This window comes from Phaseolus vulgaris, chromosome 8 (genome assembly GCF_000499845.2).
Source record: "Phaseolus vulgaris cultivar G19833 chromosome 8, P. vulgaris v2.0, whole genome shotgun sequence".
Taxonomy (NCBI): Eukaryota; Viridiplantae; Streptophyta; class Magnoliopsida; order Fabales; family Fabaceae; genus Phaseolus; species Phaseolus vulgaris.
The window spans coordinates 39599148-39626101 of record NC_023752.2 but is presented as its reverse complement, the minus strand read 5'-3'; the positions used below and the strand labels follow the sequence as shown (position 1 = coordinate 39626101).

At 51.7% G+C, this 26954-nt stretch overlaps 1 protein-coding gene across 1 annotated transcript; it reads left to right on the top strand.

Annotated features, from left to right (window-relative positions):
• Nucleotides 1-2023: 2023 nt before the first annotated feature.
• Nucleotides 2024-26568, top strand: LOC137825110 (uncharacterized). Its single transcript, XM_068630785.1, has 4 exons — nt 2024-2332; nt 2729-3070; nt 23808-24200; nt 26557-26568. Exons 1-4 carry the CDS (start codon nt 2024-2026, stop codon nt 26566-26568), a joined length of 1056 nt encoding a protein of 351 aa, XP_068486886.1.
• Nucleotides 26569-26954: the final 386 nt, after the last annotated feature.

Sequence of the window (26954 nt, the reverse complement as noted above, 5' to 3'; positions counted from 1 at the left end):
GTTACGCCCTTGCGGAGTAACTTAGGATGCTTCTCTTATCTGGGTAAATTGCATACTCTTAGGAGAGCGTCGGGTGTGGCTGTTCTAGGCGCACTCACCAAACGTTACTCTCTGCGTAGGCGACTTACCCTTCAGGATGACACGCACGTAATGGGTTGAGGGAATCACCAATCACCGACTGGCTTACTAGTTCCCTCAGGCCACTCTCGTGCATGATTCCTTGAGGTGTGCTCATGCGAGGTCCATGCGTAACGCTCTCGCTGGGAACCTTAGTCCCAGTTTAACTGCGTGTAACACGAGACCCCGATGACAATACACCCGATGACTGATCAGTGTTTACCCGCTACTCGCGCTCTGCCCCCAGGCGCGAGTCTGGGAACTGGTCTGCTGGTGGTCACTTGGCTACTGACCACCGATCACCATTCTGGGTGATCTATCCCCCGACCTCTCTGCCGCCTGATCTGTCGGTGGTAACTTGGTTACTGACCACCGATCACCTCTCTTGGCGATCGTCCCCCTACCTCTCTGCCACCTGGTCCACGTGTCACCCTGCGAGTGGTCCACGTGGTTCTCTGATGCTGATGTCATCGACTACCGATGACCGATCGGATCACAAGCCCCCCAGTCTCGAGTCGAGAACTCGTTCTCAGCGAAGAGACTAAGTGGTCGTGCCCTCAGTCCACGTGGCAAGTGGGGCCGCCTCACGTGCCACCTCACGTGCTGCTTCTTTAACGTTTGGACTTCCTTCCTTAATCTCGCGACACGTGGCACCTCTCTGCGAACCTTTCTTCTGCGCACCCATCTTTCTTCGAATTCTCTGTGATCCTATACTCCTACGATCATTCAAAGGTATGGTTTTTCTTTTCACTGGCCCCTTTTTGGCCATCTTTACCGATTGCATTTATCATTCTAGTCATCATGCATCCATCTTCCCTGTTTTCTTCTTTCTCCTTTACCTGGGCATTTCTTCCTCATTCCCTCTCTCTGTTTTTCACCGAACCATCCATCATTCTCTCCCTTTCTATTTCTGACCCTTCGTTTTCCTCCATTGCAGCTATCTCTCGATGGCTCGCTTGAAGCAGACCGCTCGTGTCATTGCCTCTTCTTCTGGTGCACAGCCCTCCGCGAGTGCACCAGCTTCGCCACCGCCTGTTGTCACCTCATTCCATGACAACGCCAAGGTCTATGACTGGGCCCCTCTGGCGTTGCTATCTGAAACGTCCATCTTGCTACCTGAGGACCATCTTAACTCGCTTCTGAGCCACGACCCGGACGAACCCTCGTGTTCCATAGACAGGGAAAACGACTTCCACATCCGAGTCCGCATCCCTCCCCGAGGGATGCCCATTTGCGCTGACGACAGGGCCACCAATGGGGTGCCCTTCGTTTTTGTTTACTCCGCGATCTTCAAAAGGTTGAGGCTGCGACTCCCCTTCACCTTCTTCGAGAAAGAGCTGATGATGGAGTTGAACGTCGCGCCCTGCCAACTCCACCCCAATGCCTGGGCCTTCATCCGGGCGTTTCAGATTCTGTGCAACCACTTTGGGCACAACGCCTCGGTGGAGGTGTTCCTCTACTTCTTTGAGGCGAAGAAACCAGGGGATAGGTTTTGGGTCAGCCTGAACGGGGTTGCTGGACGGGTGCTTCTGGGCCTGTACCAGCAGTCCTTCAAAGACTGGAAGGGCAGATTTTATATGATATCCGCCACCCCACAAAGCCCTCATCTGCTCGAGGGGTACCCCCTCTACTGGGTTCCCCAGGTTCAATTTAAAAAACCCAAGGACCTCGAGACCATGGCCCCTTACGAGCGCGAGCTGTGTGGGCTGCTCCTGGGGGCTAAGTATGACTCCGCTCGCCTCATCAAGGATGAGTTTGATGTGGTTTCCCTGAAGAAATATATAGGTAGATCCTTCTCTGCCGCCCCTTAGGACATTTATACCTCCTCATGCATGCCCTTATACTTTTCACCTTGCTTGCGTCTCCTAGCTGTCTAAATTTCCTCTTTCTTGCCTATGCAGATTCAATGTCAGGGAAAGATAGGAGGTTGGCGGTGTTGGAGCTCGCTAAACGCCGAGCGGCCAAAGGGACTGGCTCTTCCTCTTCCACCACCGAGCCAATCGAAGCCCCTCCGCTCTTGGTCGCGCCAGCCGAAGGCCCCGAGCAAGGGAAGAAAAGGAAAAGACTGGTGAAGGCTTCTTCGCTGGTACCTGCTGCTGCTGCTGCCTCAGTGGAAGAGGAAAGCTCAGGCTCCCCCCTCATTCACCGCCAGAGGAAGAAAGCAGTGGCTGAGGGGGTCTCGTCTCTCCAGCCTGGAGGGATAGAGGTGGTAGAGGTAGAGGAAGGTTCACCACCTCCCTCTCCCTCTACCCGACCGGCCCCAGAGCCCGCATGCCCACCTTCTCCTGGCCAAAAATCGCCCCCAACCTCTCAACCGCCAACTTCCCCCCCAGCAGGCCAATCACCTGGTCCATCCGCTCACCCTGCTGGGGGTGTTTCTGCTCAAAAGGAGTGTGCCCCGCCTCCAATGACAATCTCCACCGCCAATGCTGAACATGGTGGGTCTGGCTCGCGCCCAAGCAACACTGGAGCCAACCATGAGAACTTCAGTAGAGTTATCTCCATGGTGCGACAGCACATCAGCAATGGGGAGCTCGTCGACTGGAGCGGGGAGGAGATAGACGCACACCTTGCCAAGCAGGTGGTGCTCTCGCTGGAGTTCTCCACCCAGCATCGCAAGCAGAAAGCCCTGGAGAAAAGGGTGAAGGAACTTGAGCACGACAACGAGTCGCTGCACAGTGACCTTGAAGCCGCTCAGGGGTCTGTCGAGCTGATGCGAGGCATGGTGGAGAAGGCCAGGAGGGAGTACTTGCTGCAGGTCCAGGAGACCATCAAGATGGAGATCTTGATGGGGCAGACTGTTGGTCCTCTGGACTGGAAGGTGGCAGAGTTACAGGCTGAGAATTCCTCTTTGCTCGAACGGAGTCAGATGGTGGAGGAGTTAGAGGCTGAGAACTCCTCCCTACGCCAACAGGATTCTCAGCGGGTGGAGATGCTCAAGGCCGCCAAGGAGGCAACTGCTGCCGCCGAAAAGAAGCTTGAGGAGGCAGTGGGCAAGCTGTCTGAGGCTGCCTCCTCCCTTGCTACCCTTACCACGCAGAGGGATGCTGCAGAGGCTTCGAGGCGAAGTCTGGAGGCGGAGAAAGAGGACTTGATGAACGTGGGCGCCGATTCCCTCATTGATGGATTCGAGCTGGCGCTCGAGCAAGTTCGCTGCGTCCTTCCAGAACTGGACCTTGCGCAATTCAGCATTCATCACTCGGTGGTAGATGGGAAACTTAGGCCTCCTACTCCCTGAATCTCTTCCTTCTGTAATTTTGACTTCTTCTGTACAAAGTTTCATTTTGTAACCTTATGTTTCTGCACCATTCAACTCTTTGTAACTGACAATTGTATGAACATCTCTGGTGATATACCTTGGTTTCAATTGCTCAATTTTTCTTTGTATTTTCTTTGGACTCCACTTATCTTTATGTGCGCGACTAACTGTTAGCTAGTTTAGGTTCAGCGCGATCTTGGGCTTTACCTTTCCTTTCGCACACGACTAAGTGTCAACCAGCTTAGGCTTAGCGCGATCTGCTTCTCTTACTCTTTGCGCGCGACTAAGTGTTAACCAACTCAGGCTTAGCGCGATCTGCTTGATCTCGACTGGCTGTTCCCTCAGCTTGGTGTTTAACAGTCCTCGTGCGCTGCTTTGTACTACTAGCCAATTACTGACGACTCATCGGTGATCGCTCTTTAGTCCTTACTTAGCTTTCTCTGTCGCTCTAGCGCTAAGTGCATAAAGGACCTTGACATCGATTGCTCAAAGTGAGGCCTCATCTTGGGGAAAAGGAAGTGTTTCTCGCTAACCCCTTTCCCTTTCCCCGAGGTCATCACCCTTTGGCGGGTTGAGTCGATCACTCCCTGTCTCACTCCTGGGGTGAGAAAGGTTTTCTGACTGGGAGTTTTACTGGGCCAATATTGGTGCATGCCAAGTGGGTAAGGACGTTTTGTCAAAACCTTTCCTTTCCTTCTCTTGGTCTTACTAGCACCCCTGGCTTTTCAAACCTTTCTGCTTGCGCTCACACCTGGGGTGAGGAAGACTTAGATCGGTGCCAGTACTTGCGCCTAGGGCAAGTAGGGCCTAACCAATCACCTGCACTTGCACCTGGGGCAAGGAGGATTTTAACTTTAATACTTGAGAACACTTTATATGCTGGAAATTTTTCTTTAATTGGGTGGCCTCGTTAAAAACCCTCTTTAGGGAAAAGAGTGCCCCCTTGTCTGTTCAACTGTTTCCACCACAAACAAAGCATGTGCCTTTTAGCGTGAGAACGCCATTACCGTACAATTTTAACTGAAATAAAATTTTAAATGGGTGGCGTTCCACGTTCTGGGGATTGCTCCTCCCTCCAAAGTCTCTAGGCGATAGGCTCCGTTCTCTAATGTCTCCACCACTCTGTACGGGCCTGTCCACTTCGGGGATAACTTATTCTGCATGTCATTCTGATGCGCCTTTCTCATCACCAGATCACCTTCCTGGAAGCGCCTGGGCCTCACTTTAGAGTTGTGCCTCCGCTCTACTCTTCTCTTCACAGCTTCAGCACTGACTCTGGCCTCTTCTCGCACTTCGTCTAGCAGGTCCAAATTCACCTTACGCTCTTCATTGGACTCTTCAGCAACGAAGTTCAAGAATCTGGGGGAGCTCTCCTGTATCTCCACAGGAATCATGGCGTCTGTCCCATAGACAAGGCTGAAGGGTGTCTCATGGGTGCTGGACTGTGGGGTGGTGTGGTAAGACCACACAATTCTGGGGACCTCCTCTGCCCAGCCTCCTTTGGCCTTGTCTAGCCTCCGCTTCAGCCCCCTGAGCAGCACTCGATTTGCTGACTCCACCTGCCCATTTGTTTGTGGGTGCTCCACAGATGCGAAAACCTGTTGTATCTTTAGCTCTTCACACATCTTCCTCAACTGATGACTGGTGAACTGGGTGCCATTGTCGGAAACCAGCCTCTTGGGTATTCCGAAGCGGCAGACAATGTTCTTCCAGACGAAGTGTTCGACTTTCTGTGCGGTGATGTGTGCAACTAGCTCTGCCTCCACCCACTTAGTGAAATATTCGATGGCCACAATGAGGAACTTCATCTGCCTTGTCGCCAGGGGAAAAGGTCCTAGGATGTCAATCCCCCATGTATGGAATGGCCACGGGCTATGGATGGACCTCAACTCCTCAGGAGGTGCCTTGTGCCAATCTGCATGCAGCTGACATTGTTTGCATCGCTGAGCAAACCTTATGCAATCTTCCTTCAGCTTCGGTCAGTAGTACCCCGCGCGGAGTACTCTACTTGCCAAAGCGCGACCACCTACATGGCTTCCGCACACCCCCTCGTGCAGCTCAGACATGAGTCTGGTGCACTGCTCGCCGTGTACACAGATCTGCACAGGGTGAGAAAATCCAAATCTAAATAGGCTTCCATCTATGAGAGTAAACTTACTTGAACCCCTCTTTATTCTTTTGGCCTCTGCCAGATCGAGCGGGAGCACACCATCTTCTAAGTATAGCCGGTATGGCGTCATCCAGGTGTGGGGTTCCTTCTCCGCGTGGACCTCCATCGACTCACCGATCTTTGAGGGTCGCGATCTCACCCTCGGCGCTCTCAGCGTCTCTTGAGTCAACGACCGATGACCGATCGTTAGACGCTCCATTGACTTGTATACATGAAGCACCTGGTTGTCTGATACAAACGCGCGCGGCACCTTCAGGGTCTCCTGAATGACAGTCCTCTGCTTCCCCCCTTTGCCTGAGCTGGCCAGCTTGGCAAGCAGGTCTGCTCGGGCGTTCTGCTCTCTTGGTACATGCACTAACTCAAACTCGGCGAAAGACGTCTTCAGGAGCTGCACATACTCCAGGTAGGCTGCCATCTGGGGGTCCTTTGCTTGGAACTCCCCGGTAACCTGCCCGGTGACCAGTAACGAATCGCTCTTGGCCAGCAGATTTCTTGCTCCCATTTCCCTTGCTAGCAACATTCCCGCGATCAGGGCCTCGTACTCCGCCTGATTGTTGCTAGCTTTGAAGGCGAAACGGAGGGACTGCTCAATCAGTACTCCGTTTGGCCCTTCCAGGATGACCCCAGCGCCGCTTCCTTGCTGATTAGAGGAGCCATCCACCGATAACACCCATCGAAAATCTAGCCCTTCTGCAGGTGTCGCGATGGATGATAGCTCGACTACGAAGTCCGCGAACACCTGCCCCTTGATCGGTCCTCGGGGCTCGTACTGAATATCGAATTCCGACAATTCTACTGCCCACTTGACCATCCTTCCTGCCACATCAGGTTTCTTCAATACATTCTGGATAGGCAGATCAGTCATCACCACCACTGTGAAGCTGTGGAAATAATGCCTGAGTCTTCTGGCTGAGAATACCACCGCTAGAGCAGCCTTCTCGAGGGCCTGGTACCTGGTTTCAGGGCCTTGCAGCACCTTGCTGACGAAATAAACAGGCCTCTGGGCCTGGTCCAGCTCTTGCACCAGGACTGAACTGACTGCCCTCTCCGTAACAGCAAAGTAGAGACGGAGAGGGATGCCTACCTGGGGCTTTCGCAAGACTGGTGGGCTTGCCAGATATCCCTTCAACTTAATGAAGGCCTCCTCGCACTCCTGCGTCCAGAGAAATCTGCTGTTGCGCTTGAGACACTGGAAGTATGGGTGACCTTTCTCCCCACCAGCAGACATAAACCGGGACAGTGCTGCTAAGCGGCCGGTGAGCTGCTGCACCTCCTTCACCGTCGTTGGGCTCCTCATCGCCACGATCGCCGCACACTTCTCCGGGTTAGCTTCGATTCCTCGCTCTGTTAAGAGGAAGCCCAAAAACTTCCCAGCCTCTACACCGAATATGCATTTCTCAGGGTTGAGCTTCAGCCTATACTTGGCAATGGTGGTGAATAGCTCTTCCAGATCAACTGCATGATGCTTCTTCTCTTGGGACGTAACCACCATGTCATCTACATAGGCGTGTACGTTTCTTCCCAGCATGGGCGAGAGCACCCTATCCATGAGCCGCTGGTAGGTAGCCCCCGCATTCTTCAACCCAAATGGCATGACCTTGTAGCAATAGCAAGACCGTTCCGTCATAAACGCGGTCTTGCATTCGTCCATTGGGTGCATCCTGATCTGATTATACCCTGAGAAAGCGTCCAAGAAGCTGAGTAGCTTTCCCCCCGAGGCGCTATCGACTAGAGCATCTATACTGGGTAAGGGGTAAGAATCCTTGGGGCACGCCTTATTGAGGTCAGTGAAGTCCACGCACATTCTCCACTTGCCGCTTGCCTTCCGCACCAGTACCACATTCGCTAACCACTCGGGGTACTGGATTTCTCTGATATGCCCTGCGACAAGGAGCTTCTGCGCTTCGTCGTGGATCACCTTCCTCTTCTCCTCGTTGAATTTCCTTCTTCTCTGTCGCACCGGTCGAACCATGGGGTCCATTGATAGACGATGGCAGAGGAAATCGGGGTCGATTCCTGGCATGTCGGATGATGACCATGCAAAGGCATTCATGTGCTTCTCAATTACACCCATGATCAGCCTTCGCTCTTCTTCAATGAGGGATCCCCCCAACTTGAATTTTCTTCCCCTGATGTCCACCTCGACCCATCCTTCAGCTGGGTGGGGCCTCCTCTCACTGGCAATGACCGCTCTCGCGATCCCTGACTCGCGAGGAGTGATCGTGCCTTCCTCCTCTTCCACGACTTGGGCCACCTGGGAGCCCCCCACTGCAGCGTTCTCCATCCTCTGAGCGCCTTGTGTCTCCCTGACCGCCAATTGCTCTTTGCGCACGCCTGGTGGCGGTTTTGTGGTGACATGGCATACACTTCTTTTTTGCTTCAAACTGTTCTCATAACAGCGTCTTGCCTCAGCCTGATCCGACTTGATGGTTATCACGGCCCCTTCCATCGACGGCAGCTTCAACTTCATATGCCTTGTCGATGGTATTGCGCCCAGTCTATTGAGCGTTGGCCTCCCCAACAGGACATTGTACGCAGAAGGGGCGTTCACCACCAGGTACTTTCCGTGCGGGCTGTCGTTCCGTCGGTGAACGTTGTCCTCAGCTCGATGTATCCCCGCACTTCTACTTGGTCCCCTGCAAAACCGTAGAGACAACCAGTATACGGTCTCAACTGATCAGGGGACAACTGTAGCTTGTTGAACGTTGGCCAGAACATGACATCCGCCGAGCTTCCTTGATCTACGAGTACTCTATGCACTCGTCTTCCTGCTGTGATGAGAGAAATGACCACAGGGTCGTTGTCGTGTGGGACAACGTCTCGTAGGTCAGCCTTCCTGAAGACGATGTCCACCTCAGGGTAATGACTCTCATTCACTGCATCTACCGCCATTACAGATCGAGTGTATCTCCTTCTTTGTGAAGCTGTGCATCCCCCACCAGAGAAGCCTCCAGCGATCGTCTGCACTTCCCCATGCACAGGGACTTCATGCTGTTGCTCCCCAGTTTGGGATCCTGACGCGCGATCACCCTGTGGCTCACGCAGGTAATCTGCTAGAAAACCAGACTTCACCAACTCTGCCAGTTGGTGTCCCAGCGCCAAACAGGAATGAAGTGTATGTCCAAAGGCCTGATGAAACTCACACCATTCATTCTTTTTCCTTCCGAGTACCTTGTCTGTCTTCTCTGGTACTCGTAGTCTTGCTGCTACGGCAGGAAGGGCGATGAGATCCGCCAACCCCACCATGAAGTTGTATCTTGGGGGCGCGTTATTCTCCCTTGCACGCCCCTTACTCTGGTCTTTGCCTGGTGCATAGGGACGAGGTTTTTCCCGCACCTTCTTCCCCTCTTTGGCCTCATGCACCCTCGCTTGCTGCGGTTTTCCTTGCCCTCCACGCGGTCTGGGTGGTGCAGCACTTCCCCTCTTCTCAGAAACTTCTGTTTCTGCCACTATGTGCGCCACCGCACGCCGTCGGATCTCTGCAAAGGTGCTGGGATGGCTCCTGATGAGAGACTCACTGAAAGGGCCAGGCAGCACTCCCTTCTTAAACGCGTGCACAAGCATGTCTTCATCTTTGCTGGGTAGTCTAACCACTTGAGCTCCAAAACGGTTGAGGTAGTCTTTCAGCGACTCCCCCTGGTATTGGCGCACGTCGAACAGGTCGTAGCACACCACTGCAGGGGCCTTGTTGACGATGTATTGCTCGATGAAGAGCTTCGAGAACTGAGAGAACGACGTGATATGCCCCTCTGGTAAACTCACGAACCACTCCATGGCGATTCCGCTCAGTGTGCTCATGAACATCTTGTAGTACACAGCGTCTGAGCCCCCAAACAACATCATCTGGGTGTGGAATGCCGTCAGATGCGCCTCCGGGTCTTCTACCCCTTTGAACGACGCTTTTACCCCCACCAGGTTGGGAGGCACCATGGTTCCCATAATCTCAGGGGAGAATGGCATGGGAAATGCCCTTGGAGGTGAAGGCTGCCTAGACACCCTTTCGTCAACGACGTGCTCCCTCTGCGCCTGCAGTGTTCTTCTCAACTCTTCGTTGACACGATTCAGTTCGTCGTTCCTGCTTTGCGACGCAGCCAACTCCGTCTGCATCCTTTCTTGTTCGACTTTTGACGCTGCAGCGTTATCCTGCAGTGTGCGCACCATTTCCAGGACCTGCGCCATTGTCACAGCTCCTTCATCAGCGGATGGCGCAGGTGATGGTTGTCTGTTTCTAGGCATCTTCTCTATCAGGGAAACTGATAAAACTCTGGTGAGCTTTAAAACTGTGGTATATATGGGACAACGATTCACTCGGGCCCCACGGTGGGCGCCAAATGATCCTGCCGGCAACTTGAACGTGGGTGGATCGCTTCGTAACACTTTCTGCCCTGTCTTCGCGACTGCGTCTCCTGAAGTATCACCTTCTGAACTCTCTCTCAGATGTCTTCAAAATGTGACCTGCAAAATACACAGACGGCGCCTCTAGCGGCCGTTTGCACTCCGACGATCAAGTTAGTTCAACAGAACCACCAGAAACAGTTTTACCCCCACCAGAAAAACTTGCACTCTGTTTTTCCTCTATCCCCCTCACTCTCCCTCTGATTCTTCCTTTTATCTCTCTTTCCGTGCTTCTGGGCATAACAGAATTCTGTTATGCTTTTCTGGCATGTGTCAGAACCCTGTCGTGCTTTTCAGAGAAAGCGTACCTTCAGAATCAGCAACGGGGAGCGTGAGAGTCTGCGCATGCCTGCGCTTGGCTGCGCCTGTCTGTACCTTTAGCGGTACGGAGTGCTCTTTTGTCTGGACCGCGCCCCTCTCAGATGGTGACACGTGGAGGCCTGCAACTCACATCTAACCACACATGTGTCACTTACTGGAAGGGCTCTAGCGCCTCTCTTTGTCTGCCTAAGTTACGCCCTTGCGGAGTAACTTAGGATGCTTCTCTTATCTGGGTAAATTGCATACTCTTAGGAGAGCGTCGGGTGTGGCTGGTCTAGGCGCACTCACCAAACGTTACTCTCTGCGTAGGCGACTTACCCTTCAGGATGACACGCACGTAATGGGTTGAGGGAATCACCAATCACCGACTGGCTTACTAGTTCCCTCAGACCACTCTCGTGCATGATTCCTTGAGGTGTGCTCATGCGAGGTCCATGCGTAACGCTCTCGCTGGGAACCTTAGTCCCAGTTTAACTGCGTGTAACACGAGACCCCGATGACAATACACCCGATGACTGATCAGTGTTTACCCGCTACTCGCGCTCTGCCCCCAGGCGCGAGTCTGGGAACTGGTCTGCTGGTGGTCACTTGGCTACTGACCACCGATCACCATTCTGGGTGATCTATCCCCCGACCTCTCTGCCGCCTGATCTGTCGGTGGAAACTTGGTTACTGACCACCGATCACCTCTCTTGGCGATCGTCCCCCTACCTCTCTGCCACCTGGTCCACGTGTCACCCTGCGAGTGGTCCACATGGTTCTCTGATGCTGATGTCATCGACTACCGATGACCGATCGGATCACTTGGCGACGCCTTTGGCTACTTCAAACGGAGAAAGATAAAGACTGAGAACCACGGCACGGTTTTTTCTCGAACTTGTTTTTTCTTTTATTTGGGTGACCTCATTAAAAAACCCCGGAAAGGGAAAAAGAGCGTCCCCTTTAACAAGACTGTTACATAGCTGCTTTACATAAGTCAACTAAAATAAAACTTCAGATTGGCTGCATTCCAACTGCGCGGGATGGGACCTCCTTCCAAGGTCTCTAGGCTGTACGAACCGTTGCCCTTAGCCTCGGTAACTCTGAAGGGTCCGGTCCACTTGGGAGACAGCTTATTCTCCAGCTCGTATGGGTGGGCTTTCCTCACAACTAGGTCGCCAATCTGAAACTGTCGCGGCTTCACCTTAGAGCTATATTGCCGCTCTACTCTTCTCTTCACCGCTTCAGCTTTTATTCTGGCTTCTTCCCTGGCTTCGTCTAGTAGATCCAGGTTTACCCGCCTTTCTTCGTTGGATTCCTCCACCACAAAGTTTTGAAAACGTGGTGAGCTTTCATGTATCTCTACCGGAATCATCGCGTCCAACCCATACACCAAACTGAAAGGCGTCTCCATGGTAGAAGATTGGGGCGTGGTGTGGTATGCCCATACGATCCTTGGAACTTCCTCCGCCCACGTCCCTTTGGCCTTCTCTAACCTTCTCTTTAACCCCCTCAGCAAAACTCTGTTTGCTGACTCCACCTGCCCGTTGGTCTGGGGTGTTCGACTGATGCGAACACTTGCTTGATACCTACCTCAGCGCACAGATTTCTCAACTGCTGACTGGCAAACTGGGTCCCATTATCGGATATCAAGCGCCTAGGTACGCCAAAGCGGCACACAATGTTCTTCCACACAAAGTGTTGTACCTTGTGCGCCACTCTGTGCCACGGGCTCTGCCTCTATCCACTTGGTGAAGTACTCGATGGCAACGATCAAATACTTCATCTGCCTTATTGCCAGTGGGAACGGGCCCAGGATGTCGATTCCCCATGTATGAAAAGGCCACGGGCTATATATGGATTGCAGTTCTTCTGGCGGCGCCTTGTGCCAGTCAGCGTGCTTTTGGCATTGCCTGCAGCGCTGGGCGTGTCGCGCGCAGACCTCTTTTACTGTTGGCCAGAAGAACCCTGCGCGTATCACCTTGGAGGTTAAGGACCTTCGTCCTACGTGGCTCCCGCAAATGCCTTCGTGGAGCTCCGCCATTATCCTGATACACTCGTCGCCACTTACACACGTTAGGATAGGGTGAGTGAAACCGTGCCTGAACAACACTCCATCCACCAGAGTATATCTTACGGCATTTCTCTTGAACTTCTTACCCTCTTCCGGCTCCACTGGGAGAGCCCCATCCGCCAGGTACCGTTTGTATGGCGTCATCCAGGTGTCTCCCTCGGTTAGGATCCCTTGGCCAGGAGCATTCCTGCTATCAGGGCTTCGTATTCCGCCTGATTATTACTTGCCTTAAAGGCGAAGCGCAGAGCTTGCTCAATCAGTACGCCGTTGGGTCCCTCCAAGACTATTCCCGCGCCACTCCCTTGTTGGTTGGAAGAGCCATCAACCGAGAGCAGCCACTGCGAGCCCACTTCCACCTCTTGCTCACCTCCAGGCGAGAGTTCCGCTATAAAATCTGCGTACACTTGCCCCTTGATGGATCCTCTAGGCTCATACTGAATGTCGAATTCTGACAGCTCCACCGCCCAGCGTACCATTCTTCCCGCCACGTCAGGCTTCTGCAGCACCTTCTGTATAGGGAGGTTTGTCATCACTACCACCGTAAAGCTGTGGAAGTAATGACGGAGCCTCCTGGCTGAAAACACCACTGTCAATGCTGCCTTCTCTAGCGCCTGGTATCTCGTCTCAGCGCCTTGTAATGCCTTGCTCACGAAATAGATGGGCTTTTGACTCTGGTCCTGCTGCTGGACTAACACAGAGTTGATAGCCCGCTCCGTTACCGTAAAATATAGTCGGAGGGGCACGCCTGTCACCGGTTTGCAGAGGACCGGTGGCTTCGCCAGGTACTCCTTTAACTTAATGAAAGCCGCTTCGCATTCGTCAGTCCACGCAAAGCGACTATTTCTCTTGAGGCACTGGAAATATGGGTGCCCCTTTTCTCCCCCGGCGGAAACAAACCTTGAAAGTGCCGCCATCCGCCCCGTCAGCTGCTGTACTTCCTTCACCGACGTCGGGCTTTACATGGCGATAATCGCTGCGCATTTGTCGGGGTTCGCTTCTATCCCCCTCTCGGTGAGCATAAAACCGAAGAACTTACCGGCCTCTACCCCGAAAACACACTTCTCAGGGTTCAACTTGAGGCGGTACTTGGATATTGTGACGAGCAACTCCTCCAGGTCCGCCGTGTGCTGTGCCCTATCCTGCGACGCCACCACCATGTCATCTACGTAGGCATACACATTCCTTCCTAGCATGGGCGCCAGGACCTTGTCCATTAACCTTTGGTACGTGGCGCCCGCGTTTTTCAGCCCAAAAGACATCACCTTATAACAGTAACTGCAAGTCTCAGTCATGAATGCAGTTTTACTCTCATCTCTCGGGTGCATCTTGATCTGGTTGTACCCTGAGAATGCGTCCAGGAAACTCAGCACCTTGCTGCCGGATGCACTATCCACCAGCGCGTCGATGCTGGGCAGTGGGTACGAGTCCTTCGGGCACGCCTTATTCAAGTCCGTGAAGTCCACGCACATCCTCCACTTCCCTTTCGCCTTCTTCACCAAGACGACGTTGGCCAGCCACTCGGGGTATTGAATCTCCCTGATGTGGCCAGCACTCAATAGCTTCTACGTTTCATCCTTTACCACCTGCTGTCTCTCCTCGTTGAACTTTCTCCTTCTTTGGCGCACGGGGCGGACCGTGGCGTCCATGCTGAGGTGATGACACAGGAAATCAGGGTCGATATCGGGCATATCCGAGGCGGACCATGCGAAAGCATCCAGGTGGTGCGAAATCACTTCTGCCACCCTTTCCTGTTCTTCTGGGCTCAGCAAACTTCCTAACTTGAATGTTTTGCCGCCAATCTCCCTCTCCACGGCGTTAGCCGCCGGTTGTTCCCTGCTATCCTCCTCGATGGGCGCCGCCTCTTCCACGGGCATCGCGTCGCCAGGGCCTTCCTCCATGGGTGCATCTGTTTCGGGCGTCGCCTCAATCATCGTCGTGTCTGCACCCGGCGGACGCTCATACACCATGAACACGCCTCTCTTCGTTTTCAGGCTGTTCTCATAGCATTTCCTTGCCTCCTCCTGATCTGACTTGATAACTATCACCTTGCCACTGAGGTCCGGCAGCTTCATCTTCATATGGCGTGTGGAGGCTACTGCGTTCAATCGGTTCAACGCTGGCCTGCCCAACAAGATGTTGTAAGCGGAGCTGGCGTTCACGACCAAGTACCGGATACTTTCGGTACGCGAGACCTCTCCGTCTGTGAACGTAGTCCTCAACTCCAGGTAGCCTCGGACTTCCACCTGGTTCTCCGCAAACCCATACAAGCACCCTGTGTAGGGCCTCAAGAGGTTGGGGGATAACCGCAACTTATTAAACATCGACCAAAACATGACGTCTGCTGAACTTCCCTGGTCGACAAGAACCCTGTGCACCTTTCTCCCAACTGTGACAACTGAAATGACCACGGGGTCATTGTCGTGCGGCACCACGTCTCGGAGATCCCCTCTCGTGAATACGAGGTCTGACTCCCACGGCTCACCCGAGATTCTTTCTTCGATCGAGTTGACCCCCCTCGCGTATTTCTTTCGCTGGGAGGCGGTGGGTCCTCCGCCGGAAAATCCTCCAGCTATGGTATGGACCTCGCCGAGAACCGGCGTCTCGTGTGCTTGTTCTTCCGCTGGCGGCGGCAGGGTGGCGGTCGTTGTGGGTTCTGCGACATAATCCTTCAAAAACCCGGTTCTCACCAGCTCATCCAGCTGGTAACCCAACGACAGGCAGTTATCAATGTGGTGACCGAAAGCCTCGTGGAACTCACACCAAGAGTCTTTCCGAGGCCCCAACACCTTATCGGACTTCGTCGGTCGCCTCAATCTCTCAGCTATGTTAGGCACGGCGATCAGGTCCTTCAACTCCACCACAAAATTGTATCTCGCCGGCCTCGTTCTTTCTCTGGCTGGGCGATCGCCTCCCGCTGGACCCCGGGGCTGGGGCTTTCTGGCCTCGTAGGGGCGTCTCCCATCTGGTTTCTTCCTTCCCGTCGTGGTCTCATTGACCTTGGCGGGTTGAGCTCGCGTCGGTCCCCTCGGACGCGAGGGTACGACGCTGGTGCGCTTCACACACACCTCTCCTTCGGAAGCGATATGTTCTACCGCCCGACGCCGTAGTTCAGCAAAAGTCCTAGGGCGGTTGCGAATGATGGATTCTCCAAAAGGACCGGGGCATACGCCCTTCACGAACGTGTACACAATCATAGGTTCCTCTGTCGTACCAACCTTTACTACCTGGGCCCCGAAGCGATTGATGTACTCCTTTAGGGTCTCCCCTTGATAGTGTTTCACATCAAACAAATCGTAGGAGACCGGCGGCGGGGCCTTGTTTGCTAGGTATTGTTCCCTGAACAATCGTGACAGTTGTCGGAAAGAGGTGATATGACTGTCCGGGAGGCTGATGAACCAGCCATAGCCATCCCAGTCAAGGTGCTCATGAAGAGCTTGCACTTGGCAGCGTCAGAGCCGCCTACCAGGACCATCTGTGTGTGAAATGCAGCGAGGTGCGTCTCAGGGTCCTCCATCCCGGTGAAGATCACCTTGGGCCCCGCGAACGTGTTCGGGATCACCGCATCCAGAATCTCCTGCGAGAAGGGAGTGGAAAACTCCCTTGGTGGGGAGTGATTCTCCATCTCGTCGTGTTCACGTTGCCCCCGATTATTTCGCAGACCCTGGCGCAACTCCTCATTCACACGGCGGAGCTCTTCATTCCTCTCATGCGAGGCTTCGAGATCTGCTTGCATGTGTTCCTGTTCCAATTTCGACTCCGCCATATCCTCCTGCAGCCCCCGCATTATCTCCAGGACCTGTTGCATGGATAGTTCTGCTGGGGCTGCGCGTGCAGTACCCCGTCTTGTGGTGGCCATTGTCACGGTCTCTTCAAACCTCCTCCAACGTTACTATAACTTGGTAGATCTCCTCAAACTTGTGATGGGACTGATGTTTTATATCGGCCCCACGGTGGGCGCCAAATGTTCCGTCCGGTTGACCTGGGACGTCTTCGTGCGCGACCTCAACCGTCAGCTAGGGACTCCTTCCCACTGGTTACCTGTGGATTCCTGCAAAGAAGGACAAAAGGGCGCCCTAGCGGCCGTTTGCACTCCGACGCTCAAGTCAGCCAGCAAGAAACACCAAAAACTATGCACCTCCGTGTCGGAGCACCGCGTATGGCACTCTGAAGGTGGTAAAAAGGAAACTGTGCCTAGTGTATATTTTCTCCTTCTCGCCAAAATCCTTCCCTAGTCCCTTGTCCAAAACCTCAAGGCTCGAGCAAGCAACTAGAGTGTTTCTGGAAAATTAGCCAAAAGTTCCAACCCTGTTTCCAACATTCTCCACGCTATTTAAACTGCCCAAGCATTTAAAGCGCCTTAAAGCGCTTTTAATCATAAAACGTAACGCACTTAATTAACGCGTCTAATTAGAAAACGTAGCGCACTTAAGACGTTGAAACGCTTGGGAGCCTCTATAGTACCTTAAACGCTCGAAACAGAAACTATATTGAATGACTTTAATTACCTGGTACCTGACTGAATGGTGTTTCTATTCTGACCTGGCTATCGTACACGTGGAGGGCCTCACAGCGCCGTGACCCCATCTGGGGACGTTTCTACGTGTGACTTTTTGGGTGTGCTACTGCGCAAGGGGTGACTTTTTGGGTGCCAACTCATGCCCCCAATCGTCTAGTCACTCACTTTGAGAGCGTATATGCCTTCCTCTCGTACCCTGCACCTGGCTGCCCTGGGCGTGACCCTCCCCTTGAGTCGTATCTGCCCCAAAGGCGTCCCTAAGGCGGCAGGGGTACTTCACGAGTCAGGCTGCCCTACACTGGTGCTATCACTATGGCCTTGAAGCCACCTTTTCCTTCTCTTTATCACTGCCCCGGATCATCGGGACCTGAGGCTTTCCCACGGCGTCGCTCCCTCCATGGTCTTTCCTACCCATGGGTATCGGGGAACCACACTGTGATTGCCTTGCCTTAGCGATATTTGATCTTGGCGACGCCCTGGTTGGGCGACGCCTTCACCTAGGCGACGCCTTGCCTTGGCAACGCTTCCTCTTGGCGACGCTGGAACTTGGCGTCTCTTCACCTAGGCGACACCTTGTGTTGACTTTGACTCCAGGCGTTGACTTTGACCTTGACTTTGTCAACGTCCGGATACGGGACGGTACAAAGATAAACATTATTGATTCTCTTACCTATCAACATTACCTCTTTAGTTTTGGGGAGACAGATTTCACATGTGTTTGTTTTGAAGATAACCTGATAACCTTTGTCACACAATTGACTAATGCTCAGTAGATATTGCTTTAATCCTTCTACATAGAGAACATCATGAAGGACCAAGATATCTTTGTCTCCTATGGATCCTCTCCCAAGAATCCTCCCCTTGTTGTTGTCCCCATAGATAACGTGCCCTTCTTGCTTAAAGGAGATGCTTAGAAACTTTGATTTGTCCCCAGTCATGTGCTTGGAGCACCCACTGTCCAGGTACCATTGTTGCATGCTCTCCTCCAAGGTTTCCTACAAAGAAGATTTCCAAGTACAAAGATTTGGTCCTCTTATGAATGTGGATCCATTTGGTTTACACTCATCATTTGAACCTTTACTACACTTGGGAATCCACTTCATAAAGCCCCTAGGAACAACATATTTTCTGATTTTACAGAATATGACAGAATGACCTATTTTCATGCAGTAGAAGCATGTAACAACCGGTTGTTTCGACAGTCCAATCGGTTGTTTTTCTGGCAGTTTCGAAAATGACTTTGAAAATCTATCTTGCTTGTTCTGTGGGTTAAAACCCAATCCAGCTTTTCCAAAAACACAGTTTTGAGATGCCAAGACATTCTCAAAGTTGGATTGACCTTTAGAAAGCTTATCCACAGTTTTAACAACATAATGGACTTTCTTTTCAAGATTTTCGCAATTTTCACAAATAAGAGTTTCACACTTGCAAGTGGAGTTTTTGTAAACTATTTCAAGGTTTTCAAAATCTATTTTTGAATTTTCCAATTCCTCTTCCAGTGTTTTGACTCTGTTTTCAAGCCAGCTATTCATTCCCTTTAACCAGTTGTTCAAGAGGGCCAATCGGTTGGCTTCTTCATGTGTTTCTTGAAAGGCTTGAAGCAATTGACTGTAATTTTCAGAGTTTAAGGAGTTAGAAGAACTTATACTACTTGAGTCATCTTCCTTTTTAGCCATGAAGCAGAGGTTGAGGCTTTTTCTGTTTTGCCTTCTTTTCCTTCGTGCTTGACTTCTTGACCTTACTTCCTTTGATTCATTGATGTTCCCATGAGTAGCTTTGAGTGTGTCTCACATCTCTTTAGCAGTTTTGCATTTTGATATCCTGCAAAACTCATTAGTATCTAGTGCAAAAGCTATTATGTTTTGAGCAGTACAATCAAGCTTGGCCATCTTACATTCTTCATTGGTCCATTGGGACCAAGGTTTTGCAATAAAAGAACCATTCTTTTTAAGCTTTGGAATGAAAGGACCATTGTCGATTGAATCCCAAATTCCTTAATCAATAGATTCCACAAAGATTTTCATTCTAGCCTCCCAATACTTGTAATTCAATCCATAGAATAAAAGTGGTTTGTAGATTGAAGCACCTTCCTCAAAAGATAGTTTTCCAGCCATAGAAAAAGATTTTCGGATCAAACTTGATTATCTTTCAAGTACCAAGCTCTTGATGCCAATTGTTAGAAAGTATGGATTTAAACTAGAAGGGGGGGGGGGGGTGAATGGTTTAAAGAGGGTTTTCGCAAACTTTTAAGTCTAGAATGAAATTACTTCGAGAAAACTTGAATCAGAATTCAGTTTGCCAAAAACACAAAGCAATTTAGCACAGCACCAGAAAAACAATCGGTTGTTTCGTAGAAACAATCGGTTGTTTATACCGGTTCACAAATATAAACTGAATTTAAAGAGTTCAAGGGATAGAGACATTGAACACACATGTTTATACTGGTTCACTCTTAACCAAGAGCTACATCTAGTCTTCCCAGAAACCACTGGGGAATCCACTAAGCAATCAACCCTAGATTACTTACAACACCACCAAAGAAGTGACATTGATCCCCTCAAGACACACACTTTCTTTGGCTTAGCACAAACACCACTAAAAATGTTGATCTTGACAACCTCAAGAACACACAACACTTCTCAGCTTCACACACAGAGTTTCTTCAAAGTACAAAGGATTACACTTGTTACAGAAAAAAATCTGAAATCAATACAAGATGAAAATCCTATCTCACACTCTTTGATCAAAGCAATCCTCAACTCTTCAAAAGCAAAAACAGTGAAAAACTCAAATCTGTTTTTCTTGATTAAAACTAAGTTGTTGTTTGTTACATAATCTTAACAAACTATTTAAAACTGGTCAAAGCATTTAAGACTGGAGTGTAATAAGTTATAAATCATTTAATGCTCAGTCAAAGCACAAAACAGTTTTCTATTATGGTCCCAAAACAAACAATCAGTTGAATGCTCGACTCAATCGGTTGTTTTGGTTTGACAGCAAGTCAACCATCAAAAACAGTTTTCAACCTTTCTAAAAACACCTAAGTATAAAACAATCAGTTGTCTCGATAAAACAACAGATTTTTTTGTCACTTAGTTTGAAGAACACTTTTCAATTAAAAGGTTTGAGAATGCTTAAGCTTCGGATTCAATCAAGACTGGATTTACACAAATAATCTACCCCATATCCTATCTAAAGACAGCTTAGCAACAACAAGCGCATCCAGCCTTTCATCAATCTTCAAAGGGTTTGGATTCTTCAAAGCTTGAACACACTTGATTCAACATAATCCATATCTGTTCCGTCCGGTTGACCGGGACGTCTTCGTGCGTGGCTTTAATCGTCAGCTAAGGACTCCTTCCCACTGAATGCCTGCAAATTTCCTGCAAAAAAGAGGACAAAGAGGCGCCCTAGCGGCCGTTTGCACTCCGACGCTCAAGTCAGCCAACAAGAAACACCAAAACTGTCCACCCACGTATCTGAGCACCGCGTATGGCACTCTGAAGGTGGTAAAAGAAACTGTGTATATGTGTATGTGTGTTGTCCCCCTCAGGCAAAAATATTCCCCAGTCACTTGTACGTAACCTTGAAGCACGAGCAAGCAACTAGAGAGTTCTCTGGTAAATTTGCCGAAAGTTCCAACCCTTTTTCCGACATTCCCAGCGCTATTTAAACTGCCCCCAACATTTAGAGCGCCTTAAAGCGCTTTTAAACTCAAACGTAACGCGCTCATTAAAGCGCTTAATTATGAAACGTAGCGCATTTAAGACGTTGAAACGCTTGGGAGCCAAAATAGTACCTGAATGCCAAAAAAGGGAAACTGTATTGAATATCTTTAATTACCTGGCACCTGACTAGAGGGTGTTTCTATTCCGGCATTGCTGTCATACACGTGGAGGGCCTCACGACGCCTTGACCCCATCTGGGGGCGTTTCTGCCCATCTGGGGACGTTTCTACGCGTGGGTCCTCCTGCTTGGGAGTGCTACTGCGCTAGGGGTGGCTTTTTGGGTGCCAACTCATGCCCCCAAGTATCTAGCCACGTACTCTGAGAGCGTATCTGCCTTCCTCTCGGACCCTGCACCCGGTTATCCTGGGCGTGACCTTCCTCTTGGGTCGTATCTGTCCCGAAGGCGTCTCTGGGGCGGCAGGGGTACTTCGCGAGTCAGGCTGCCCTTCACTGGTACTATCACTATGGCCTTGAAGCCACCTTTTCCTTCTCTTTATAACTTTCCCGAGATATCGGGACCTGAGGCTTTCCCACGACGTCGTTCCCTCCGTTGTCTTTCCTACCCATGGGTATCGGGGAACCACACCATGATTGCCTCGCTTTTACACTGTTTAACCTGGCGACTCCATCACCTGGGCGACGCCTTCACCTGGGCGACGCCTTCACCTGGGCGACGCCTTCACCTAGGTGACGCCTTCACCTAGGCGACGCCTTCACCTAGGCGACGCCTTCGCTTAGGCGGCGCCTTGCCTTAGCGACGTCTTGTCCTGCCTTGGCGACGCTTCCTCTTGGCGTCTCTACATCTGGGCGACGCCTCGAGTTGACTTTGACTTTGACTTAGTCAACGCCCTGATACGGGACGGTACACAAGCCCCCCAGTCTTAAGCCGAAGACTTGTCTTCAGCGCAAAGACTAAAGCCTTGCCCCCGCCCTCAACGTGCTTTCTTGATGACGTGTCATTCTCTGCTGACTCAGCAAAAATTTCGAATTAATGACGCGACATTATCTGAATCACAGGGGTATTCTTAATGGCCGATTGGACATTCCCTGCAATGGGGATGATTACACCTTTTGGGCTACCCTTTATCGCGCGCCACGTGGCCCATCGCGCGGACCTCCTTTAGAGACCTTCGCGCTTCTCCTTGAGCAATTGATCCTCTGACGCGTGGCACGATCCCACGGCCCTAGGTTAGCGCCTCTTGAGTTGCGAAATGTAACGTTTAAGTTACTCCAAACCCCGCGCTCACCCTACTGTTACATTCATTCACTCTGCAACTCCGCACTGTTCATCGCCTTCAAAACTCCTTTCTCTGCAATCGCGACTTTCTCCTTCCTGCGTTCTCCTACTGCCTCCAAAGGTACGGTTTTTCCTCCTTGATGATTCTCTTTACTGTATGAACTGCCTGGGACTGTCCATACTACCGCATTTCTCTGGATGCTGCTTGTGTGTTTCGTTACTCCTCTTGTTTCCCTTCGTTCTTTTGCGGGTAGGGCGCTCCTAGGGTTCTTCCATTTTCCCCTTTTCTTCTCTCCAAACCCCTTTTCTCTGAACCCTTTCTTTCTCTTTTGATCTTCAGCATTGGTGTTGATGGCAAAAACCAAAACCACCGCGCCTCCCCCGCTCCCCAAGTCTCATTATAAGGATGAATATGACTGGGCCCCCGATGAACTTCTGGACGAATGTTCTCTTCTGAACTCCGTTGAGGACGTGGAGGCCCACAGGGGGGACCCTGCCCTCTATAATTTCAATGCTTTCCACAAGAGTCATGACTCCCAAGTCCTGGTAAGCCGAGTGCGACCTGGGATACCCGTTTGCGCAGACTCACGGGATACTGGGGGATGCGCTTTCTTCTTCCTCTACCAGATGGTGTTGAAAAGGGTGGGCCTGCGTCTGCCCCTAACTCCCTTCGAAAAAGAGCTATTGACAGAGATAAACACTGCTCCCGCCCAGCTCCATCCCAACAGTTGGGCCTTCGTGAGGGGGTTCCAAATTCTCTGCGGCTACCTAGGAGTTCCCTCCTCTGTGGACGTTTTTCTTCACTTCTTCGAGGTAAAGAAACAAGGAAAAAGTCTCTGGATGAGCTTTTCTGGCATCGCCGGGCGCATCATCCTGACGCTCTTCCAGAATTCGTTCAAAGGCTGGAAGGGAAAATTTTTCAAGGTACGCGCGACCAAGCGCGATCCTACTATCCTGGAGGGCTTTCCTTTGTACTGGACAGACAAGCCCATAACTATGAAGCCCTTGGCTCTGGACGAACTCGCCCCGCCTGATCGGGATATATGCAAAGCCTTGGCGGGGCTGGGAATAGTCTTTGATACCGCCAAGCTCATCGCGAACGAATTCAATGCCCATGGGCTTTCTACATACTTCGGTATCTGTTCTTGGCGATTTATGATGCATTAGTTGCTATAGCTAACTGCATCACCGTTTTTCACTGCACCATGTTACTTGCATTTCGCATCTCTTCCTGTATTGTGAATCCACACAACCGCTCCAGTGCTAACCCTTGTTGTTTGGCCTGTCTTGATGTAGGATCGGTGATGGGTACCTCCAAAAGGATACTGCTGGCGAAAGCACTGAAGGAGGCTCGCGCCGCCAAGGCAGGCGCCTCCTCCAGCCCTGCTGCCAATCTGATTCTCCCGCCGGCTCCGACACCGCCGCCTCCAGTCACTGCTGAAGGTGCTTCTAGCCCCTCTCCGACACCTCCACCTGGCTCTGACGTGCTTCCAACTCCCAACTCTCCTTCGCCTATCGCCGCTGTGCCCTAGCTGCGGCCTCGTCACCGGCTCCAACCCCCCTTAACAAAGGAAAAAGGGTCTTGGAGATTCTGTCAGATGATGAGGAATCGGGAGGCGTGGCACCCTTCAAGAGGAGAAAATCCGCGCGGGTTCCTCTTTTGGTAGAGACGCCGCCGCAGGGAGGGAACCCCTTTATGGACAACCCTCCAAGCGCAACCTCACTCCCTCCTATGATTCTCCAAGAGGAAAGGGGCGAAGGTGCTGAATCTGCGCCGCCTCTGCCGCCGCCAGAAACCGCTGCTTCCCCGGCTCCCGATGCTGCCGCCCCCGACTTCATTTCCATTCCCCCTCCAATCATGCATCTGATGAGGGGTTTCAGCGGCGGGACTATGCCGGAAGGCACTGACAGGAGGGAAGGTATGCCTTTCTATCTGGGGGCCTTCTTGGCGGTGGCTCTTGAATGGCGCTCCTAGGCCAGAAATGCTGTCTTGCAAACCCAAACCCTCCAGGCCTTGGAAACGAAAGCAACCACCCTGGAGGAGGAGATGAAGGCCCTGGGACGCCAGAACGAGGCTTATTGTTCCTCTCTGAACCAAGCACAAGAGTCCAGGGCAGAAGCTGAGAGGAAATTGGCGGAGGCCTTGGAGCTCCAGGCTGACTTCTACGCCCGTGAAGTTGCTCTCCAAGTACAAGTAGCGGGTCTTCAGGAATTGGTCAAAGCAGACGCGGAAACCCAAAAGGACCTGAAGGACCGCTGCTGTGAACAAACTGCCAAGGTGGAACGGATAGAGGAGGAAATGGCCACGCAGGCCAAAGCCATGGACCTTCTCCGAGTTGACTACGACGAGCTGCGGGTCGAGGTTAGCCGGCTTCGTGTGGAGAAAGAGGCTCTGGAGAAACAGGTGGCCTCCGGAGACGCCGCCATTGAGGAGCTGGAGAAGGAGAAAACGTCCCTTATCCAGGAGATGGCGGGCACCTTCGAAGAGGGGTTCCAAGAAGCCCTGTCCCAGGCGTCCTGCGAGAATCCCGGCGTCAACCTTTCAAACTACGACCCCACACACCACGTAGTCGACGGGAAGGTCGTGCCCATGGATTTGAACGATTGAACTGCTGCCCCTCATCCGCCACCTTCCTCTTCAAGCTTAACTTTCATTCTTTTACCTTCGCTTTTTAATTTCATCTGCCAAAACTTGTAATTCTTTGAACTATCCACACTCTTGTTATTGATACGGGACACTCGCGTGGTTGTCCTTATTTCTTTTTTTACATGCGACTCCGCCTATGCGATCTCGTTCTCATCTCTTCCCTTCGTACGCTTTACTTATTTTATCTGTATCCCGCCCGTTTCTCACACTTCATTGGGCGGTTTGGTACGATGAAGTAAGGTCGCTCGCCAACCCTTACGCCCGTGGAGAGGCTCACTGAGTGGCGCCGTATCGTCCACGGACGACTCTGATACCGAAAGGCTCTTTCTTTGATCTTTTAGCACTCGGCGCCCACGCCTAAGGAGAGGCCTGCCAAAGCAGCACCGTATCGTCCCCGGGTGTCTAAAACGCTGAGTGCTGTGGGGCGTTTGTTCCCTCCATGGTCTTTCCTGCCCATAGGTATCGGGGAACACCCCGCCAGTGACTCGCTGGCGCTTGACGGTCTCGTCTCCCTCCACAGTCTTTCCTACCTGTGGGTATCGGGGAGGCGACTCCTGCAACTAATTTGCCTTTCTCTGATTTTTCTCCCTCCTCAGTCTTTCCTACCTGTGGATATCGGGGAGGTGATGCCAGTCGGTATTTGGGTTGGCGACGCCCGCGACTCCTCGTCTGTCGTCGCCCTTTACGTCTTTCCTGGCAACGCCTCGGGCGTTACCTTTACTTCAACATTGAATTTAATTCTTGCCTTGGTCAACGCCTGATAACAGCGAAGAGCCCAAGGCTTTGCCTGTGCCATCCACGTGGCGCTCCTTGTACAGCTGATGGGACCTTCTGTCATTCGATTTGATCCACGTGGCGCTGCTTACATGGTCGGTGGGGCATCTAGTCATTTCATTTTCTGTCTCCTGCTGCACCCCTGGCTCATTCTCGACGGCGCATCGTACCACTGGACATTCTGTGACGGGACTTTTCTGCTTCAAAACAGTGGTGCCAGCGTCATCCTTTCATCTTCTGCCACGTGTATCAATCGTGCGGTGCATCCATTCACGTCGTTTGGCGCTCTAACCGCTTTATTTAACTCTTCAAGCTCTGGAACTATCTTCATCGTTTTCTCACTCGTCATAACCTACTCGCGCTCTTTCTTCTTGCACCCTTTCTTCTTGCACCCTTTCTTCTCTGTCGAAGGGCTGTTCTAACCTTCGCTCCCCTCGCTCAACCTTGCATTTCCAGCCATCTTGATCTGTTAAAGAATGTCCTCTCACGATGCTTCCTCCAGGGTTCGTCCCAAAGACTTGTACCCTTGGGCCTCGAGCGAACTTCTTGATGAGTGTTCATGCTTGCTTTCCACCAGGGCCGTACGAGAACACAAAGGGGAGTTGTGTTCTTACGACCACCGGGCCTTCGCGAGGAGGCACGATGACGACATCGCTGTGCTCCCATGCACTCTGGGAGAGCCAGTGTGTGGAGACGGACGAGCGAACGACGGGGTCCCTTTCTTTTACTTTTACCAGGTGGTGTTCAAGACCATCGGGGTGCGCTCACCCTTCTCCCGGTTCGAGAAGGAACTGCTGACGGAGATCAACGTGGCTCCAGCCCAGTTATATCCCAACAGCTGGGCCTTTGTCAAAGCCTTCGATATCCTCTTTGGGTTTCTGGGTTGTGCACCCTCGGTTGACCTCTTTCTTCACTTCTTTGAGGTGAAGAGACAGAGACACAACCTCTGGGTAACTCTCAGCAATGTTCCCGGAGAGTTCTCTTCACACCCTTCCAAAGCTCGTTCACGGGGTGGAAAGGCCGGTTCTTCAAGATCTGCTGTACTGATCTTGTTCCCGACGCCCTCGATGGGTTTCCGCTGCACTGGGTGAGAGAGGAAAAACCCTCAAAGCCAAACCCCTCAAGAATCTGGCTCCAAGTGATCAAATAGCTTGCCAGATTCTTGCTAAGGCGGGAGGTTTTGACTCCGCTACGGTGATCAGCTTGGAGTTCAACGCTAGGACTCTTGAGAAGTACATAAGTAAGGATCACTGCCTTAAGCAACTTCGACCTTCGTTACTTTCTAACTGTGCCTGTCTTTCTTCATGGTGTCTCTAACACATCTTTTCCCCTTGTGCAGGTTCGAAAATAAGCCAAGAAAAGAGGACACAACTTACTCGAGCGCTGCGGGCTGGGAAAGGGGCTTCGCCTTCCTCCAGTGATGACTCTGATGAGCGCTGAGAAGCGGCCTGTTTGTGTTTTTGCATTTTGTATGAACATTGCTTGTAACAACAATTTTCCAATATCATAATTCTTTACAACACCACTTTATTTTCATATGTCTCATATACCGCGCGACTTCCTTTCGTCTCGTTCTGCCAACGATGCATGCTTTTATTTGGGCGACGCCTTCTTTCCGGGCGACGCCAAGACCTAGGTGACGCCTTCTTCCTTGGCGACGCCATGGCCTAGGCGGCGCATCACATTACTTCTAACAAGGGAAAACAATGGCTGAAAACCAAAGCACTTCTTTTTCTC

Bases quoted from the DNA above. Each gene is read 5' to 3' on its own strand.
- LOC137825110 (XM_068630785.1), top strand. From the start codon at position 2,024: ATGTCAGGGAAAGATAGGAGGTTGGCGGTGTTGGAGCTCGCTAAACGC. The intron at 2,333-2,728 runs GTAGAGGAAGGT...TTCTCCACCCAG, and splicing joins GAGGGATAGAGGTGGTAGAG to CATCGCAAGCAGAAAGCCCT. The intron at 3,071-23,807 runs GCAACTGCTGCC...CAAACCCTCCAG, and splicing joins TGCTCAAGGCCGCCAAGGAG to GCCTTGGAAACGAAAGCAAC.